Genomic DNA, 21,503 nt, shown 5'->3' with positions numbered 1-21,503 from the left:
TGATACCCTTGCAGCTCACTCCCCTCCCAGGTGCACCTCCTCGTCTACCTCGCCCATCTCAAGATCTTCTCCTTATCTCGGAACCGGTGAAGATGCACCATCATTGCCCTCAGCGGCTCGGTCACCCGCAGCCTCCTCATTAGAGCCTTGTGCGCTCAGTCAATCTCCAGGGGCTGGCCAAAGGCCCCCGCTCCCATCAGCTTCTCCAAACTTACATTTACTTGGCAGTGTCTGCTCCCTCGATTCCTTCAGGCATCCCTGCAATTCTCAAGTTTCGTCTCCGGGAATGGTTCTTAAGGTCCTCCACCGTCTCCTGCAGCCGCCTTTGGGTATCACGCATTATTCCCATCGCGGCTGTCAGTGAAGTCCACCAGTTGGTCCATCGACCACTGGGTAAGCAGCGCCGGCCCCACACCCGCCACCATCTCAAGCTGTGGCACACGAAGATTCTCCTGCTCCAGCTGTTCCCTTCTCCTTGACCCACTTCTAGTCCGTGGATCGATTCACCAGCCCCACCAGCGGAATCAGACTCCCCTCTGACACGTCCTACACCTTTTTCAGCCACATATCCGCCCTCCAAATGGGGAAAAGGTCCAAAAAATACAGCCTCGAGCGGGAGCTGCCAAATCTGCGACCGTTCACACCATCGCCACCACCGGACGTCTCTTGACAACTTGATCATAGAATCATAGAATTTACAGTGCAAAAGGAGGCCATTCAGCCCATCGAGTTTCCAGTCCTTGGAAAGAGCACCATACTTATGCCCCACACCTCCACCCTATCCCATTTATCCCCGTAACCCAACCTAACGTGCAGACTCCACACAAACAGCTGATGATTGACAACTGGTCGATTTTTGATCTTAATAAAAGGTAATCAACTGAACAAACAGGCCATCGCTCCCCAATGTCGCCTCAACAGTCATTTGTTCATATCCAGACCCGTGTCCACCTCGGCCTGAGTTTACAGAGATATGTTACCCCTCTGGTCCCAGGTCAAAAATACCATACCCCAGCAAACACCTTACTTTTTCACTGAGCGACTCTCTCTAACATCAATCCTCCAGCTTACATTGGCGTTCTAGCCCCACAATTATCTGTGGTGTTTCTCCCCCTCTAAATCAACGCAAGTTGGTATTCTTCCTCTTCACCCGTTAATGCTAGTGTGCCTCTCTCACCAATCCCTTCCAGTTAACATTCTCCTTTCCCCCCCACACAACTCAAGTCGAGTACAAGGAGGAAATGGAAGCACCCATGACTTTATTTCTCCCTTGCTGGAACTCCTATCTCCCTTTTCGGTGATTCGTATTCCGCTTTGGGCCTTCACCAACCTGGTGTTCCACCAGCTAACACCGGGAAAGTCCCAGGGATAACAACTACCCTGGTGTTCAAGCCATTTCATTGAAGATGCCACGGGGGAGGGGTATAAAAAAGTTAAGTGAGTGAGCAAAAGTTTTGTGAATAGAGTATGATGTGGGAAAATGGGAGGTTGTGCATTTGATAAAATCATAGAATTTACTGTGCAAAAGGAGGCCATTTGGCCCATCGAGTCTGCACCGGCTACTGGAAAGAGCACCCCACCCAAGGTCAACACCTCCACCCTATCCCCATAACCCAGTAACCCCACCCAACACTAAGGGCAATTTTGGACACTAAGGGCAATTTATTGAGGGGCAGCAGGGTAGCATGGTGGTTAGCATAAATGCTTCACAGCTCCAGGGTCCCAGGTTCGATTCCCGGCTGGGTCACTGTCTGTGTGGAGTCTGCACGTCCTCCCCCTGTGTGCGTGGGTTTCCTCCGGGTGCTCCGGTTTCCTCCCACAGTCCAAAGATGTGCGGGTGAGGTGGATTGGCCATGCTAAATTGCCCGTAGTGTCCTAATAAAAAGTAAGGTTAAGGGGGGGGGTTGTTGGGTTACGGGTATAGGGTGGATACGTGGGTTTGAGTAGGGTGATCATGGCTCGGCACAACATTGAGGGCCGAAGGGCCTGTTCTGTGCTGTACTGTTCTATGTTCTATGTTCTATATTATGGCCAATCTACCTAACCTGCACATCTTTGGACTGTGGGAGGAGACCGGAGCACCCGGAGGAAACCCACGCAGACACGGGGAGAAAGTGCAAACTCCACACAGTGACCTGAGGCTGGAATTGAACCCGGGTCTCTGGAGCTGTGAGGCAGCAGTGCTCACTACTGTGCCACCATGGAAGAATGGAAAAGCAGAATGTTATTTTGGAACATAGAAAATAGGAATAGGAATAGGCCATTCAGTCCATTGAGTCTGTTCTACAATTTCACATAATCATAGCTGATTCCCTATCTCAATGCCATACTCCTGCACTCTCCCCATACCCCTTGAGACCTTTAGCGTCCAGAAATCTCTCTATTTCCTTCTTAAATATGTTTAGTGACTTGGCATCCACAGCCAAGGTTCACCAACCTTTGAGTGAAGAAAGATTCTCCACATCTCAGTCTTAAATGAGCTATCCTGAGACTATGCGCTTTGTTCTAGACCGCCCGTGCCCCCCCCCACCCCACCCCGCCATCACCCGCCAAGGGGATACATCACCCTTGCACCCAGTTTGTCCATCACTGTCAGAATTATACACATTTTAAATTTAAATGAAGAGTGTGGGATGAGTGCATTTCTTGAACATGAATCACGAAAGGTCAGCTTGCAAAAATTACAAGGCAAATGTTAGCCTTTATTATGAGGGGGATAGAACATAAAAGTGGAGACGTCTTGTTACAACTCTATAGGGCATTGGCGAGACCACACCTTGCGAGTCTCCTTAATTAAAGAGGAAAAAAGTAAAGCCGCCACAGTCCCAGATGACTATAAAATGCTTTCCCCTTTGAATGGGAGAGTCAACTGGTGGTGACTTAACCTGAGGCTCACCACACCTCAGGCGGGACTTCATGAATTACCTCACCGGGTACGGGAATTGGACCCGCGTTGTTAGTCTCGCTCTGCATCACAAACCAGCCGTCCTGCCAACTGAGCTAAACTGAAGAGGAACATACTGACATTGGCAGCAATTCAGAGAAGGTTCATTCAGCTGATTCATAGAACGAAGGGCTTGTCAGGTGAGGAAATGTTGATCAGGTTGGGCCTATACTCATTGGAGTTTACAAGAATGAGAGGTGATCTTATTGTAACATGAAATCTTCTGAGGGGGGGTTGACAGGGTGGGTGCTGAGAGGTTGTTTCATTATGTGAGGGAGTCCAAAACTGGGGGACGTGGTTTAAAAATTAGGAGTCCCCCATTCATGACTGAAATTAGTTTTTTATTCTGTTAGATTTGGAGGTAGGTGAGCACTTTGGTGACAGTGACCACAATTCGATTACGTTTACTTTAGCGATGGAAAGGGATAGGTATACACCACAGGGCAAGAGTTATAGCTGGGGGAAAGGCAATTATGGTGCGATGAGGCAAGACTTAGGATGCATCGGTTGGAGAGGAAAACTGCAGGGGATGGACACCATGGAAATGTGGAGCATGTTCAAGGAACAGCTCCTGCGTGTCCTTGATAAGTATGTACCTGTTAGGCAGGGAGGAAGTGGTCGAGCGAGGGAACCATGGGTTACTAAATCAGCTGCAGCTGCAGTTGAACCAGTGTTTTACACGGGGTTACCATAGCTTCCTTGTTTTTGTACTGTATTCCCTTATTTGTAAATGTCTTTGCTGATTGCGGATCTTGCTGTGCACAGAATGTATGTCAGGTTGACGCCTGGAGTGAGTGGGTTATCTTATGAGGAAAGGTTGGACAAACTTGGGCTTGTTACCCCTGGAGTTTAGAAGAGTTAGGGGTGACTTGATTGAAGTATATAGGATCTTGAAAGGTCTTGACGAGGTTGACGTGGAAAGGATGTTTCCTGTTGTGGGTGAGTCCAGTACTAGGGGACACGGTTTTAAAATTCGGGGTCGCCTTTTTAGGACGGAGATGAGGAAAATGTTTCTCTCAGAGCGCTGTGCGAGTTTGGGACTCTCTGCCACAGAGACGGTGGAGGTCAGGGGTCACTGAATATTTTTAAGGCGGAGGATGATAGGTTGTTGTTAGGTGAGGGGATCAAAGATTATCTGGGGTAGATGGGATTGTGAAACACAAACAGATCAGCCATGATCTTATTTAATGGGGACGTAGATTCAATGGGCGGAATGGTCTACTTTTGCTCCTCTTTTGTGTGTTCACAAATTGGCTGCAGTGTCTGTATTTCATTGGTACTTCATCGGCTGTTTTGTGCTTTGGAATGTTCGGATGTACCAAAATGTATGGGGCTGGATTCGGATGTACCAAAATGTATGGGGCTGGATTCGGATGTACCAAAATGTACGGGGCTGGATTCGGATGTGCCAAAATGTACAGGGCTGGATTCTCCGGTCCCCCAGCTGCACGTTTCTCAGCGGCGCGCTGTTCGTTGGCGATCTGATTTTCTACTCCCGCTGCTTGTCAATGGAATTTCCCATTGAAGCCATTCCACGCCATCGGGAAACCTATAGGTGGGGGTTTGCAGCGGGTGGCAAGAAAGAATCCCAATGACCAGAGTATTCCAGCCCATGGAATAGTACAAGCTCTTTCTTTCCCCTGTCATGAGAATGTCGCTTTAAGAAATGTTTGGCTGCTCATGTTACTGCAGTGATGTCAGAGTGTGGGTGGAGCTGAGCTCTGGTTCTGCTTTTTAGTTTCACTTTGAGAAAAGCTTGGGTGTGTCTGTCTTTTTGGTTTCGTTTTTCAATGTGTTGCAGCTGAAATCAGACAAAACAGCTGTACTGCTTTTCTCTCTGCCATGAAAGACTATCTCTTGATCATTTGATGAATTCAGAATTATAAATGTTTTCATTATTGATGTGCTTCTGTTTAAAGGTTTATTAAGTCTTCTAGATGTTAAAAGGGCAGCATACAGATTACTTAGTGTTGCATTCTTTGGGGGTTGGATTTGATTTACTGGTTGCTAAGATGTTCTGTTCGTTTTAGAAAGGTGAACTTGAGTTCCTAGAATAAACATTGTTTTGCTTTAAAAAATACTTTTCCATTTCTGCTGTACCACACCTGTAGAGTGGGCCGTGTGCTCCCCATCCCACAATCTATTAAAAGTTGTGGGTCAGGTGAACTCCATGATACACTTTGAGATTCTCTAAACCCTGGCCCACAACACCCTTTCGGAGAAGGGAATGGCACCTGGCATTGGTCTGCATTGCTGTTGCTTTGGAGAGAATATTCAAAGATTGTGGCGACCACTTTACACTGGGAGACAAAGGTCGATTAATCATGGGCAAACTCAGTCCCAGTGCTGATTACCTTAGAGATGGTAACACCCAGTTTCTAAACTGCGGAGGGGAGTTCTGGGGTTACCTGCGAGGCCACACTGGAGGTGGCAAGCTGTGGGGCTAGCCTGGGGTATGGGGGAGGGTGTCCCGCCCAGAGGGGAGAGATGAGGTTAGTGGCCCATGAAACTAGAGGCACAGCCCTCGAGTGTTCCATACCTCGACGCATGCTGATAGTTATATTTTGAGGAGAGAATTGCACAATATCCTCTGGTCTGGCACTCGACTCTTTGTCGCTGAGGGGCACATTCGTCACAATTCGGATGGTGCTCTGGGGAAACACGGTCGCATTCTCTCGGCAGCCCTTCTGAATTAGATTCGCTTTGAGGTCACACCTTAGGGAGCTGCTTTCACCAAAATCCTGAAACAAATAAAAATAAACAGTCCTTTTTTAAAAATTAAAAACAAAGTTGAAACAGCTGCTCTGCAAAGTGATGTTCACTCAAATGTAAAGTCACCATGGTCATAGAATTTACAGTGCAGAAGGAGGCCATTTGGCCCATCGAGTCTGCACCGGCTCTTGGAAAGAGCACCCTACCCAAGGTCAACACCCCCACCCTATCCCCATAACCCAGTAACCCCACCCAACACTAAGGGCAATTTTGGACACTAAGGGCAATTTAACATGGCCAATCCACCTAACCTGCACATCTTTGGACTGTAGGAGGAAACCGGAGCACCCGGAGGAAACCCACGCACACACGGGGAGGATGTGCAGACTCCACACAGACAGCACAGACAGTGACCCAAGCCGGGAATCGAACCTGGGACCCTGGAGCTGTGAAGCAATTGTGCTAACCACAATGCTACCGTGGTGACCATCGGCTGTTTTCTCCTTTGACAGGGAGAGCTGACTAGAGGTGATTTAACCTGTAGGTCACCACACCTCAGGTGAGGATTAAGGTTGAGAAGGCAGGGCCTTCATGAATCACCTCAGCCAGTGCAGGAATTGAATCTGAGCTGTCAGTCTTGCTCCGCATCATGAACTAGCTGTCCAGCCAACTGAGCTAAACCAACCCCCAGTTTATTTAAAAGAACATTAGTGAATAACAGTACAATTTACAGAGCCTGTGGTCTGGTTTGGAAATGTAACTATCTTGGTGATCAATCGGGATTATCAGACCTCTTAAAGTGGGCATTGCTCTCAATAGTGGGGCCCACGATTAATATCCCGACAGAGAAAAGTAATTGTCACTAATGCAATGAAATTTGGACATAGACAGTTGGGCAGCACGGTAGCATTGTGGATAGCATAATCGCTTCACAGCTCCAGGGTCCCAGGTTCGATTCCGGCTTGGGTCACTGTCTATGCGGAGTCTGCACATCCTCCCCGTGTGTGCGTGGGTTTCCTCCAGGTGCTCCGGTTTCCTCCCACAGTCCAAAGATGTGCAGGTTAGGTAGATTGGCCATAATAAATTGCCCTTAGTGTCCAAAATTGCCCTTAGTGTTGGGTGGGGTTACTGGGTTATGGGGATAGGGTGGAGGTGTTGACCTTGGGTGGGGTGCTCTTTCCAGGAGCCGGTGCAGACTCGATGGGCCAAATGGCCTCCTTCTGCACTGTAAATTCTATGATAAAGGGTTAATTACAACACTTAGCTGTAGCGCTACCACTAAAGGGCACCACTAGATCCATTATATACACTAGCTCCCAGGGGATCTTGCACTCTTTTCCACACAGGAGTAACTAGACAGCAGTAGTGTAGTATGGATAGATCACAGCTTAGACAACACGTGTAGTTAAGATACAGTTTATGTAGTTATATTTCATTACTTTATTTCTAGAGATAGTTCAGTAGAATGTCAAACTCATTTATTAGTTTTACCGTTCTTAATAAATTTGTTTGCTTTCCGGCATATATTGCTTCAATCTAGTAATATAACATGCTACCAAGAGCATTAATATAATATAACATGGTACCAAAAGTGACTACTGAATCTACCTAGTAAAACTTAGTAAGTTTAGAGAAGAAAACTAGATCGCTATTTGGCAATTGAAGCATCATCTTGGAATAAAAACTTTGATGATTCCCAGCTTGATGGAGAAAACTCAAGCGCCTCGACACCTCTGGATCACCATTAACCTTAAGGTTAACTGGCGGTTGTTTCGACAACTTCAACTGTATTTAGAAGCGTCTGATTTGACAGATGCGACAGATGCTTGAAAAATAGCACTGTTACTAACTATGGCTGGTCCACACGTGATAGAGATCTACAATTCATTTAACTACATAGGAGGTCAAGACAAGAAGAAGTATGAAACAATCCTTGAAAAATTTGATGACCACTGTAAAGCTCAGACAAATGAAACATTTGAGTGCTACATATTTATGAATAATAATAATCGCTTATTGTCACAAGTAGGCTTCAATGAAGTTACTTTGAAAAGCCCCTAGTTGCCATATTCCGGTGCCTGTTTGGGGAAGCCGGTACAGGAATTGAACCCGCGCTGCTGGCCTCGTTCTTCATTACAGGTCAGCTGTTTAGCCCACTGTGCTAAACCAGCCCCTCAAGAGATTACAGAGAAGAGATGAATCCTTTAAGAGCTTTGAAATTAAATGAAAAAAATGAAAATCACTTATTGCCACAGGTAGGCTTCAAATGAAGCTACTGTGAAAAGCCCCTAGTCGCCACATTCCGGTGCCTGTTCAGGGAGGCTGGTACGGGAATTGAACCATGCTGCTGGCCTGCCTTGGTCTGCTTTAAAAGCCTGCGATTTAGCCCAGTGTGCTAAACCAGCCCCAATTGGCCTTCAGCTGCTAGCACAACCCTGCAATTTTTTAATGCAGCATGATTCGAAGATTCGTGACCAAATAGTTTTTGGAATAAATGATGAGCACCTCAGAAAAAAATTACTGAGTGACCAGGACTTAACATTAGAGATCGCCGGAAAAACTGCCTTGGTCATGAACAATCAAAGAATCATTACCGAGAATATAAAATCCTTGAAAATGGTGCAAAAACTCACCACGAGATAGCAGCAGTGTTGAAAGTGAAGAAGATGCACATTTTGAACAGCAGCCATCTTGCGCGCATGCACTCTAACCAGTACACGCATGCGCACATCCAGAAAAGACGCAACCAGCAAAATACCGTTCTGCGCATGCGTGAGAAACTGCGCATGTGCAGTTGCAAAAAGAGTGCACTCTGGATGAAGATCAACTTGCGTATGCGCAATCGATGATTACGCAAGACGTCTCGAGCATCATGACATCAGAAGACTCAGACCACGTCCACTTATAGGGAAACTGCCCAAAAATTCAAATTAACAGTTTTAAAGCTACAAAACCCAAATTCTTGACCTCGAAAGGCAGGACAATGCTTGAACTTCAATCAACAGTTGAAAATAACTTTTGCAATACCATGGAACAAGAAGTTTGCAGCAAAGAAAGTGAAGAGCACATTAACAAATCCAAAACTAAAGAAGATGATTTGTTAACTAAAAGTGAAGAGCACAATAACAAATCCGAAACAAAAAAAAGATGATTTGTTTATTGAAGAATACTACTTAGGCATGGCTGAGTTATTTGGATATGATAATCACAGCATCAGCATCAGCAACACGGTTGAAAAGCTCAATACGACTCTACTCATGGTAGATGAATCCAATACCATGATGGAATAGCAGATGGTTGACACATTGGATGTCAGCAAATTGTCAAATAGCCAAGAAGAAAACAACGCAACACAGAGAGTACTGACCTACTCTGTTGAGAGAGCGCTGATCGTCTCCACAGAGTGAACACTGCACGACTCCACAAAGAGAGCGATGAAAGACTCCACAGTGAGGGCGATGGAAGCTTCCACAGAGATTGTTGACAGACTCCAGAATGGTAGCAATTGAAGCGACAACCATGCATGAAGGAGACTATGAAAGTCTACCAAGCTCATTTAATCGACAGAAAAGAAGAGAATGAAGGTCTATACACCCTATTTGCACAACAAGAAAACAATGAATGTCTAACCACTGTCTGTGAGAATAGTGACACAGAGATCACAATCAACATACAAGATGTGCAAGGTCATAGCAAGACAGACAGATCTCAATTTGATGACACAGAAGCACTCAACAATCAAAGTAAAACCATTTTTGAGTCCAGTGAGACCACATCAGCTAAAACTTCATGGACTCTTGACAACCGACAAGAAAGTGAAATCTTGACGACGTTGACTCCAGAAGAGGAACACCAAGCGATCAAAGATGAAGCAGATCAACCAGAAATGAGTGATGTCACCAAGATCAGTGCAACATCAGATCATTCACACAAACCTCAAACCATTCAATGAAACATCAGGGGCGGGATTTTCCCGTACCCGGCGTGGCGGGGGGGCCCGGCGGGATGGAGTGGTGTGAACCACTCCAGCGTCGAGCTGCCCCAAAGGTATGGAATCCTCCGCACCTTCAGGGGCTAGGCCAGAGCCAGAGTGGTTTGGGCCCCGCCGGCCGGCGTGGAAGGCCTTTGGCACCGCGCCAGTCGGGGACAAAGGGACTCCGCCGGCCGGCACGGGTCCGCGCATGCACGGGAGCGTCAGCGGCTGCTGACGTCATCCCCGTGCATGCGCAGAGGGGTTCACCTTCGCGCTGGCCATCCCGGAGGCTTACACGGCCGGCATGGAGGAATAGAGTTCCCCCACGGCACAGGACCACCCGCGGGGGGCACTGTGGGGGCATCCCCCAGGGCCAGATCGCCCCGCGATCCCCGAGGACCCCGGAGCCCGCCCGCACCGCCAGTTACCACTGTTAAGGGACATTCTTCAATTTAGGAGCGGGACCTGCATAGAACAGGGGGGACTTCAACCCATCGTGGGCCAGAGAATCGCCAGAGGGGCCACTACCAGCGGCCGGCGACCGGCGCGGCGCGATTCCCATCCCCGCCAATTCTCCGCCGGCGGAGAATTTGGCAGCCGGCGGGGGCGGGATTCACGACGCCCCCCGGCGATTCTGCGACCCGGTGGTGGGTCGGAGAATCCCGCCACAGATACCACAAAGGACACTGATACTGAAGAGTTTGAGAATGAGTCAAATTATCCACCAGGAACAGTCATTGAGCACAACAACAACAACAACAGCAAAAATAACAACAACGAAAACGACAATAGAAACAACAACAACAACAACAACGAAAATAACAACAGAAACAACAACGACAACGAAACAATAACCTTTACAACATGATACAACTCTACAACTACAGTAGAATATTACGGAACAGACCAAAACAGTGGCAAGAGTACAAACATAGCCTGGACATTGTTCACCAAAACAAATGTCATGCCAATGATTTTCACGATTTCATATTTGCTCCAAGCCAAAAAACAACACAGTTTTTAAGGCAGATGATATACAGAATCGATACCATAAGCACAAGAAAAAGACCAAACGTGATTCGACTATTCGAATACCTGATGATGTCTTGTTGGTACTTCCACACACCACGAATGAAGACTCGATGTGAACATACTGAACAGTCAATTTGTGTAATCGTTACTCATTTTTCTCTGTACAAAGTTATACACATCATGTTTTTATTTGGCTATAATATAGCAATACATTTTTCCTTTGTTACCAAGCAAGAAATGTAAAAAAAGGGGGTGATGTAATGATATGTAGACAGACATGTAACTAATGGGTTAATCACAACACTTAGCAGCAGCACTACCACAAAAGGGCACCACTAGATCCACTATATATACTAGCTCCCAGAGGATCTTGCTCTCTTTTCCACACTGGAGTAGCTGGACAGCAGTAGTGTAGTATAGACAGATCACAGCTTAGACAACACGTGTAGTTCAGATCCAGTTTATTTCTAGAGATAGTTCAGTAGAGTGCCAAACTCATTGATTAGTTTTATCGTTACTTAATAAATTTATTTGCTTTACATCGAAGATTCATATATTCTTCAGGATCATCAGCAACTAATAACGACATATATTACTTCAACCCAGTAATATAACATGCTACCAGGAGTAGTAATATAATATAACAAAGAACAAAGAACAAAGAAAAGTACCGCACAGGAACAGGCCCTTCGGCCCTCCAAACCTGCGCCGACCATGCTGCCCGTCGAAATTAAAATCTTCTACACTTCCGGGGTCCGTATCCCTCTATTCTCACCCTATTCATGTATTTGTCAAGATGCCCCTTAAATGTCAATATTGTCCCTGCTTCCACCACCTCCTCCGGCAGCGAGTATGAGTCACCCACTAGCCTCTGTGTAAAAAACGTACATCTCTTCTAAACCTTGCCCCTCACGCCTTAAACCTATGCCCCCGAGTAATTGACCCCTCTACCCTGGTAAAAAGTCTCTAACTATCCACTCTGTCTATGCCCTTCATAATTTTGTAGACCTCTATCAGGTCGCCCCTCAACCGCCTTCATTCCAGTGAGAACAAACCAAGTTTATTCAACCTCTCCTCATAGCTAATGCGCTCCATACCAGGCAACATCCTGGTAAATAGCTTCTGCACCCTCTCTAAAGCCTCCACATCCTTCTGGTAGTGTGGCGACCAGAGTTGAACACTATACTCCAAGTGTGGCAGGCTCTCTCACACTGCTAAAGAGTTGGTTGTGACAGTCAGCATTAGGAAGACAATTGTCATATTGCGATATCACCATCTATCAGCATTGACAATGTGATGCTGGCGATTGTTGATAGCTTCACTTATCTCAGTTCCAGAATCACCAGCAATCTGTTACTGATGCTGAAACCAAAACACACATCACAAAAGCTGCAGCTGCTATGCCCAAGCTGAGTTGGAGAGGGTGGAACAACAGCAATCTTGGTTGGGAACATCAGACTGCGAGTCTACCAAACCGGCGTCCTCAGCGCTCTCCCTTACAGTGGTGGGGACTAAGCAACATACACTGGGCACGAGTATAGGCTGAACAGTTTCCACCTCCACTGTCTCAGACGTATCCTCAGCACCTCTTGGCAGAATCAGATCACCAGCTCAGAGATTCTGGCGCAGGCACTCATTGCTAAGCCAATGATATCTGCACTGGCTTGGTCATATTTATTTGATGGATGATGACCACATACCCAAATACCTTCTGTACAGTGAATTGGCTACTGGGTCATGACCTTCTGGGCGTCTATACCTCCACTATAAGGACACCTGCAAGGGAGATATAAAGATGGTGGTCATTGACACTTTCATACTGTGAGCTCTGGAGGCTGACAGTCTGGAAGGACGTTGGAAGAAGCAAGCAGAAGTGAAAAGTTCAGCTTTTCGCAAAGAGGGCTCAGAGACTGCCGAGAATTGTGCACCTTCTCAGCTCACGGTCTTCCTCTGCAGAAAACATGTGCCGTGCCAGAGTAGGCTTCCTGAAACGGAAGGCTGCCAAGGACATACTCAGAATCACAGAATAATACAACCCAGAAGTGTCCTTTTGGCCCATTGTGTCTGCCCCGAAGCATGAAAAACACCTGACCGCCCTACCTAATCCCATTTGCCAGCACTTGGCCCATTACCTTGAGTGTTATGACGTGCCAAGCGCTCATCCAAGTACTTTTTAAAGGATGTGAGGCAACCCTCCAAGGCAGTGCATTCCTGACCATCACCACCCTCTGGGTAAAAAGATTTATCCTCAAATCGCCCCAAAACCTCCAGCCCCTCACTTTGAACTTCTGTCCCCTCATAACTGACCCTTCAACTAAGGGGAACAGCGCCTCCCTATCCACCCTGTCCATGCCTCTCATAATCTTGTACACCTCAATCAGATCCCCCCTCAGTCTTCTCTGGTCCAGCAAAACAAACCCAAGCCTATCCAACGTCTCTTAGTCACTCAAGCAACATCCTGGTGAATCGCCTCTGCACCCTGTCCAGTGCAATCACATCCTTCCTATAATGTGGTGACCAGAATTGCACACAGTACTCAAGCTGTGGCCTCACACTGTCCAGATTTCTATTCGGGATTGATTCCATTAGTTCCACCTCTTCATGTGTCATGCTGAAGAGGATGGACATAACCCACAGTGCAATAGAACAGTACAGCACAGAACAGGCCCTTCGGCCCTCGATGTTGTGCCGAGCAATGATCACCCTACTCAAACCCACGTATCCACCCTATACCCGTAACCCAACAACCCCCCCCCCCCCCTTACTTTTATTAGGACACTAAGGGCAATTTAGCATGGCCAATCCACCTAACCCGCACATCTTTGGACTGTGGGAGGAAACCGGAGCACCCGGAGGAAACCCACGCACACACGGGGAGGACGTGCAGACTCTGCACAGACAGTGACCCAGCCGGGAACCGAACCTGGGACCCTGGAGCTGTGAAGCATTTATGCTAACCACCATGCTACCGTGCTGCCCGCTGCAATGATTCCCACTGCGCCATCAATGTTAGTTCACCTATGCTGTTTTGGCAGTGTTAATCAGAATCCTCCAGTTGGTGTCTATGAAACACCATTCTTGTGGTTTGTGCTGATATCTGTGGTTTAGTTCTCATGGTGCAATATGAAACTGTGGCAAGAACAGTCAGACATTTTGTTCTGATTAAAGGTTTCCATTTTATTGTGGCATTTTAAAATCTCTGTGTTATGGGGTGATACAATTTCCTGCTGGTCACTATTTTATGCTGGATTTACATTATGGTTTTTGGGAACAAGGAAATAAATATTTCAATACCATTCATGCCTTGAGTCCCTGTGTTTTTTAAATTCACTCATGTGTTGGCCTCATTGGGAAGTCCAACATTTATTGTTTACTCTGAATTACACTTGAGAAGATGACTCTGAGTCACTTTCTTGAATTGCAACAGTTTCTGTCAACGAGGTCATTCCAAATTAAACAATCAACACACATTGGGTTTGGAGTTCCATGTGGATGGGGCTGTGTAAGGACAGTCTTCCTAAAGGAAATGAAATGAAATATTACTTATTGTCACAAGTAGGCTTTAAATGAAGTTACTGTGAAAAGCCCTTAGTCACCACATTCCGCCGCCTGTTCGGGGAGGCTGGTACGGGAATTGAACCGTGCTGCTGGCCTGCCTCGGTCGGCTTTCAAAGCCAGCGATTTAGACCTATGCTAAACCAGCCCCCTAGGATACTAGCGGCTGGGTTCTTGCTGTTGGGATTCTCCATTACGCCGGCAACGCATCCATGCCTGGGGATTTCCCGATGGCGTGGTGCTGCCCACAATGGGAAACCCCATTGTACAGCTGGTGAGATGGAGAATACCCCCGCCAGCAGGGGTGTGCTACACCAGAAATACGGTGAGGCAGGATGGAGAATCCTGCCCTAGATGTCAGTAGTTTCATGGTTACTAGTACTGATTCAAGGGGAGGAATTCTCACATTTTGAAACTAAGGGCATGATTCAGCCGAAAAATGACTATGTGTCATAGAACATAGAACAGTACAGCACAGAACAGGCCCTTCGGCCCTCGATGTTGTGCCGAGCAATGATCACCCTACTCAAACCCACGTATCCACCCTATATCCGTAACCCAACAACCCCCCCCCCCCCTTCCCCCCTTAACCTAACTTTTTAGGACACTACTGGCAATTTAGCATGGCCAATCCACCTAACCCGCACATCTTTGGACTGTGGGAGGAAACCGGAGCACCCGGAGGAAACCCACGCACACTTCGGGAGGACGTGCAGACTCCGCACAGACAGTGACCCAGCTGGGAACCGAACCTGGGACCCTGGAGCTGTGAAGCATTTATGCTAACCACCATGCTACCGTGCTGCCCAATTTTGGGTGTGTTTGGCGGGGTGATCCCCACACCTTTAAGGACCCCCTTCCCCTTTCTGCCCCCTGCCCTTTTCATGCCCGCCTTTACACACCCCACCCTTCATAACCCCCCCTGCTTCTTACCCCCATTTTCAAGAGCATGGACTCCTTCAGATCCTGCCATGGCACTGCACCTGGCACCCCTGCAATGCCAGATGGGCACTTCCAGAGTGCCAGATTGGCACTGCCCCGTTGCCAGAGGCAGTGCAAGGGCATTGCCCTGTCCCTGTCCACCCAAGGGGCTCCACTGATGTCCGAGCCCCCTCCCAACATCCCTCCCCTTCCCATTTTTGGGGACCAGTACTAATCCACACCCAAGTGAGACCTCACCGGGGCGACCTGTGCCTCCCAGCAACTGGGAGAATGTGGCCTCAAATGGTCCATGCATATTTAAATTAGCCTACGCTCATTTTAATATGATTATCTGGAGCATGCCAGATTGTGCCGGCAGAGCGAGTCGGGAGAGTAGCGGTTGCCTCAGTGCGCAGCCTGCTTTGCGCCTCTTCTGCGATGCGCCCGGCGCAACGGGATCATCACCGGGCACCACCTAGTGGGAAAATTGCACCGTAACTGCGGGGGGCAGCCGGTTATGGCTGTGCCATTCAGGCTGACCAATATGGCGGGACCCCGTGCTAGATTCTACGCTTAGAAACTCATGAATTATGCAAAGCACATTCCCACCTGAGTCACCTCGTGTGATGGCAGCTGCCTCGTTTACCCACCATCAGCAGGTGGGTTTGAACGTCCCGCGCTATATTGAAACACCAGTCCAGCACACTGATATCACTCCCTCCAACCCATCTGTCTTCACCAGACTGTGCAGGATCTCAGCGACCCAGAGGGAAAAGGCTACTAGCCTCAAGAGAATGTTTGGGTCCTCAATTCAACCACCCTTACCTCGAGCCCATCACCTGCGAGGCACCTTTGCCCTGCTTGGATCCCTATCCGCCACATGTAGAATCTTCATCCATTCCCTTGCAGTGACCATCCCTTTGACCCCCTTGATTGTGACTTTTTCATGGACGTTTATTGGTGTTAGATGTAGCTCTTGGGGCAAAAGATATGGGGGAAAGCAGGATTAGGTTATTGAATTGGATGATCAGCCATGATAATGAATGGCAGAGCAGGCTTGAAGTGCCGAATGGTCTCCTCCTCCTATTTTCTTTGTTTCTATGTTCAGCTTCGGTTCCCCCTGGACTTCCTTCTGCCTTTCATTGTTCATCTTCTTCATCTGCCTCCTTGTCCCTCTGTGGGCCATCATAAGCCCTCATCCTTTTCCCATCCCTGCCTTGCACAGTCCTCCTTCCATATTGCCCCCTTGTCTTTGTTAGGTCCCCCACATGTCATCGACCTCCATCCCATTTCCCCCTCCAGCTTCAACTCACACCTCACCCCAGTCTAAATTTGGATCTTTGTAGCGGCGACTGAATGAGTCTCACAGTGCGGTGTTGCCCAGATGGATACTGGTGCGTGGCACCGGGGAGGACGGAGACCCCTGTGCTTCCCCACCCCGTGCACAGTACTGATCTGAGATGGTGTCAGGGGAGAATCCATGGGTCCAGCTGCTCGGTGCTGTCCATGAAGACCAGCTCGGCACAGAGATGGAGGGCAGGAGATGGTCTGCCCTGGCAGAGTGGTGAGCAGCGCATCAAGAGCAGTGCAGCACTGTGACAGAAAGGCTTTGTTACGCTCTCCTCAGAGTCCCTTGTGAACTGAGATCAGCCTTGTGCACGCCACTCTTCTGCAATCAGGTTATAGACCAACGTTATTTCCCGCTGGCGTGACACAAGATTGAAAGGCCTGACGGGATACAGGTGGGAAGCTGTTTTAATGATCATTCATGAGAAGCATATGAACACAAATGGCATTCACACCACCGGGCAGTGGGAAGCTGGCCCACCATTAACCCGTCATGGTGAGAATTGCTAAAGGTTTTTGCGCTGGCAGGTTTCCAATGTTTTGGCTCTGGCTACATTCTCAGCCGAGGGATTTTTTAATGATACCACAGAATTATAAAATTGTTACAGCACAGATGGAGACTATTTGATAATTGTATCTGTGCACGTTCTCCGCAAGAGCATTTCACCATTTTCCACTGCCCCGCCCTTTACCATATCCAACAATTGTCTTCTCTTCAGAGAGTGATCCTATTCCCTTTTGAAAGCCACAATTGAACCTGCCTCCTCCACACATGCAGGCAGCGCATTCCAGATCCTAACCACTTTCTGCAAAAATGGTTTTCTCCCTGAGGACTTTTGTTCTTTAAATCCAATATGGTGCCATCACCTTGAAATCCCTCCTCTCTGGTTCTCGATCCTCCCACCAATCGGAACATTTCTCCCAATTTCCCCTCTCCAGGTCTGTCATGATTTTGTAAGTCTCTATCAAGTTTCCTCTTAACCTTCTTTTCTCTGAGAACAGTCATAGCTTCTGTAATTCATCCACATAACTCAAGTGTTACGATACCCTGGGCTAGTCTGCAGCCAATTCCAGTCCCACTTGGCCTGGGGTCGTAATACAGGTGAAATTAACACAATTTAAATATCCAGTGTCTTTGGTTTTGTCCTGATTAAGTACAGATACCATGGTCTATAAATTTTAATACAAATAACTTTTTATTATTTAAAGTAATTGGAATTTAGGGGCTGGTTTAGCACACTGGGCTGAATCGCTGGCTTTGAAAGCAGAGCAGGGCAGGCCAGCAGCACGGTTCAATTCCCGTACCAGCCTCCCTGAACAGGCGCCAGAATGTGGCGACTAGGGGCTTTTCACAGTAACTTCATTTGAAGTCTACTTGTGACAAACAATTTTCATTTTCATTTCAGAGGCAACAATACAATTGGATGACTGCTATCTAATTCCCATCCCCCACCACCCCCTTTCTAACACACCCCAAATTATACACACATACACTGACCCATACACACTGACACACACACATATTGACACACACACACACACACTGACCCGTTCATTGAACACTGCCACATACACTGACACACACACTGACACACTGACCCATACACGTACACTGACGCACACACATACTGACACACATCCACACACACACTGACCATAACACACACGCTGACACACACACTGACACAAACACACATGCACACACACACACATACTGATCCATACATGCACACACTGACACATGCACACTGACCCATATACACACATACACGCACCGACTCATACACACGCACACTGACATATATACACACCTCCTGATCCATAAATGCACACACTGACACGCACTGACACACACACATGCACACTGATCCCCACATGTACTGGCATACACACACTGACCCATATACACTCACATGCACACACTGACCCATATACACTCACATGCACACACTAACACACACATACATACTGACCCATACATGCACATTATGACACATATACTGACACACACACACACTGACACACGCACACACTGACCCACCCACACAAACACAGACCCCATACAAAAACACAAACACATGCACACACACATACACAGACTAAACCACACATGCACACATTGAACCCACTCCACACACACTCACACAGACCCCCCCCTACACACATGCACACACTGACACACACACACATCCATTGACACACATGTACACACTGGCTCATACACACACACTGACACACACACACACTGACCCACAGTTACACACACACACAATGGCACACACTGACCCATGAACACACGCTGGCATACTCACACGGATACACACACACTGACCCATGCACTCACACACTGGCATACTCACACGGATACACACACACTGACCCATACACACTGAAGTTATAAGCTTACCACTATTCTTAGAATTCCTCCTATTCCAAAAAGGGTCGATATTCGAAATGGTGAACAGGGATTCTCACTCCCTGACTCCTATGCAGGCTTAGGTGGGTGCTATTCAGGTCAAAGTATGTTTTCAAGTTAGCCCCCAGTATAACCCATACCTTCACAGAAGAATTTTACCTACTTACCACTTAGTAGCATCGATATCCTGGGTCCTGCATTGCTAAGTAAGTAAAGTAGGCTTTGTAATAACCACTGTTTCAGGTTAAAACTTTTAAGTTATTTTATTATTATACTTTTTCTTTTAAAAGATGCAATCACTGTCTTTACAGAAAAGTAAAACGATCTTGCATCTGGATTCTCCTGGTTGGTTGAAGAGACCTTCAGGTCCACCTTGACAATCACTCTTCTTTAACTTTTGGTCTTCCTCAGATGTATTCGCTGTTCTGCTCGGTTGCTATGCTCTATCTTTCCCATGTACCGAGCTCTGAGCTGACCCTGCCTCCTCTTTAAATTCTGGTCTTCCTTAGATGTATTCGCTGTTTTAGCTCGGCTGCTTTGCTCTGTCCCTTTCCCATGACCGAGCTATGAGAGCTGACTCTCTTCTCTGCTTCTCTTGTTCCTTCTCTGCTTCTCTACCCCTTTCTCAGGGTTTATGTCTCCCTTCTAGCAGTTATTAAGTTTTTATGACTTTATTGTAAAGTAACTTTTATTTCACTTGGATTGTAAAAGGTACCTTTAATCTGAATTTTTCTAACACGACTAAGTATTCATTTTGAGCATGACCTCATCTCATAGATCGCTGATTACATTGTTTCCTTTGTGATGTTCAAAAATGCTTTGATTTCAAAAGTGGTGTGACTTTTGATTCCTGTCATTTCTATAGTTTTATTATTATCAAATTGTGTCCCCAGCTCATAATTTTGACTTTGATTTGGGTCTAATTTGTGTTCTCATACACATGTTGTCTCCAGCTTCCCATATTCACCTGGTGTCAGCAGAATTTCACACCTCTAAACATTTGTCACCTAATTCAACTGAACCTCATCCATTCTTTTCCAGCTGTTTACTTAACTTCAAAAGGAGGTGCAAAATATTGCTTTTAGCTGTATACTAAAATTCACTGATTGTGTCTTGAAAGACCTGCTTGTTTTGTTCGCTAAGCCTGCTTGACTATCTACCAAAGGCTATCTGCATTTCACAGCCCTCTCCTGCAGCTGCTGTTAACCCTTCATGGGATTTTTCCCTACATTCTCTCATGTTTCTTAAATCAGGTATTACCAGACATCGATGTTTCAAATGACATATCTTTCCATATTTTCAATTACAACACACACTACACACACACAGACCCATACACACACACAGACCCATACACACACACTGACACTGACACATACTGACAAACTCACACTGACCCCCACACACACACACACACACACACAATGGCACACACACTGACCCATACATACACACTGGCACACTCACACGGACACACACACACACACAGACCCATACACACACACTGACCCATACACACACACTGACACTAACACATACTGACAAACTCACACTGACCCCCACACACACACACACACACACACACACACAATGGCACACACACTGACCCATACATACACACTGGCACACTCACACGGGGACACACACACACACACACTGACCCATACACACACTGACCCATACACACACACTGACACACATACACACACACTGACCCAAACACACACACTGACACTGACACACGCACCGACACATACACACACACACTGACACACACACGGACACACACAGACACGCAGACAACATAGAGGGAAAGAGTGATGGAGATGGATAAAAATAATGATAAAAAATAGAAGGTAGTGATCTTTAACTTCAAAGAACAAAGAACAAAGAAAAGTACAGCACAGGAACAGGCCCTTCAGCCCTCCAGGTCTGTGCCGACCATGCTGCCCGTCTACATTAAAATCTTCTGCACTTCCGGGGTCCGTATCCCTCTATTCCCATCCTATTCATGTATTTGTCAAGATGCCCCTTTAACGTCACTATCATCCCTGCTTCTGCCACCTCCTCCGGCAGCGAGTTCTAGGCACCCACTACCCTCTGTGTAAAAAACCTTGCCTTGAACATCTCCTCTAAATCTTACCCCTCGCACCTTAAACCTATGCCCTCTAGTAATTGACCCCTCTACTCTGGGAAAAAGCCTCTGACCATCCACTCTGCCTATGCCCATCATAGTTTTGTAGACCTCTATCAGGTCGCCCCGCAACCTCCGTTGTTCCAGTGAGAACAAACCGTGTTTTTGCAACTTCTCCTCATAACTAATGCCCTCCATACCAGGCAACATCCTGGTAAATCTCTTCAGCACCCTCTCTAAAGCCTCCACATCCTTCTGGTAGTGTGGCGACCAGAATTGAACACTATACTCCAAGTGTGGCCTAAATGAGATTCTATCGAGCTGCAACATGACTTGCCAATTTTTATACTCAATGCCCCGGCCAATGAAGGCAAGCATGCCGTATGCCTTCTTGACTACCTTCTCCACCTGTGTTGCCCCTTTCAGTGACCTGTACACTTAAATCTCTCTGACTGTCAATACTCTTGAG

General features: G+C 47.1%; 1 protein-coding gene across 1 annotated transcript in view; it reads right to left on the bottom strand.

The window, feature by feature from the left end:
- Window positions 1-21,503, bottom strand: part of LOC119954226 (integrin beta-3-like) — a 177,193-nt gene that overhangs the window by 110,900 nt on the left and 44,790 nt on the right. The window contains exon 3 of the mRNA XM_038779286.1: window positions 5,484-5,685. Coding sequence (XP_038635214.1) covers window positions 5,484-5,685 — 202 coding nt within the window. The remainder of the gene's footprint in view (window positions 1-5,483; window positions 5,686-21,503) is intronic.

Source organism: Scyliorhinus canicula, chromosome 19 (genome assembly GCF_902713615.1).
Source record: "Scyliorhinus canicula chromosome 19, sScyCan1.1, whole genome shotgun sequence".
NCBI classification, from domain to species: Eukaryota; Metazoa; Chordata; class Chondrichthyes; order Carcharhiniformes; family Scyliorhinidae; genus Scyliorhinus; species Scyliorhinus canicula.
The sequence above is the reverse complement of the archived record's forward strand: the minus strand, read 5'-3'. Positions and strand labels throughout refer to the sequence as shown.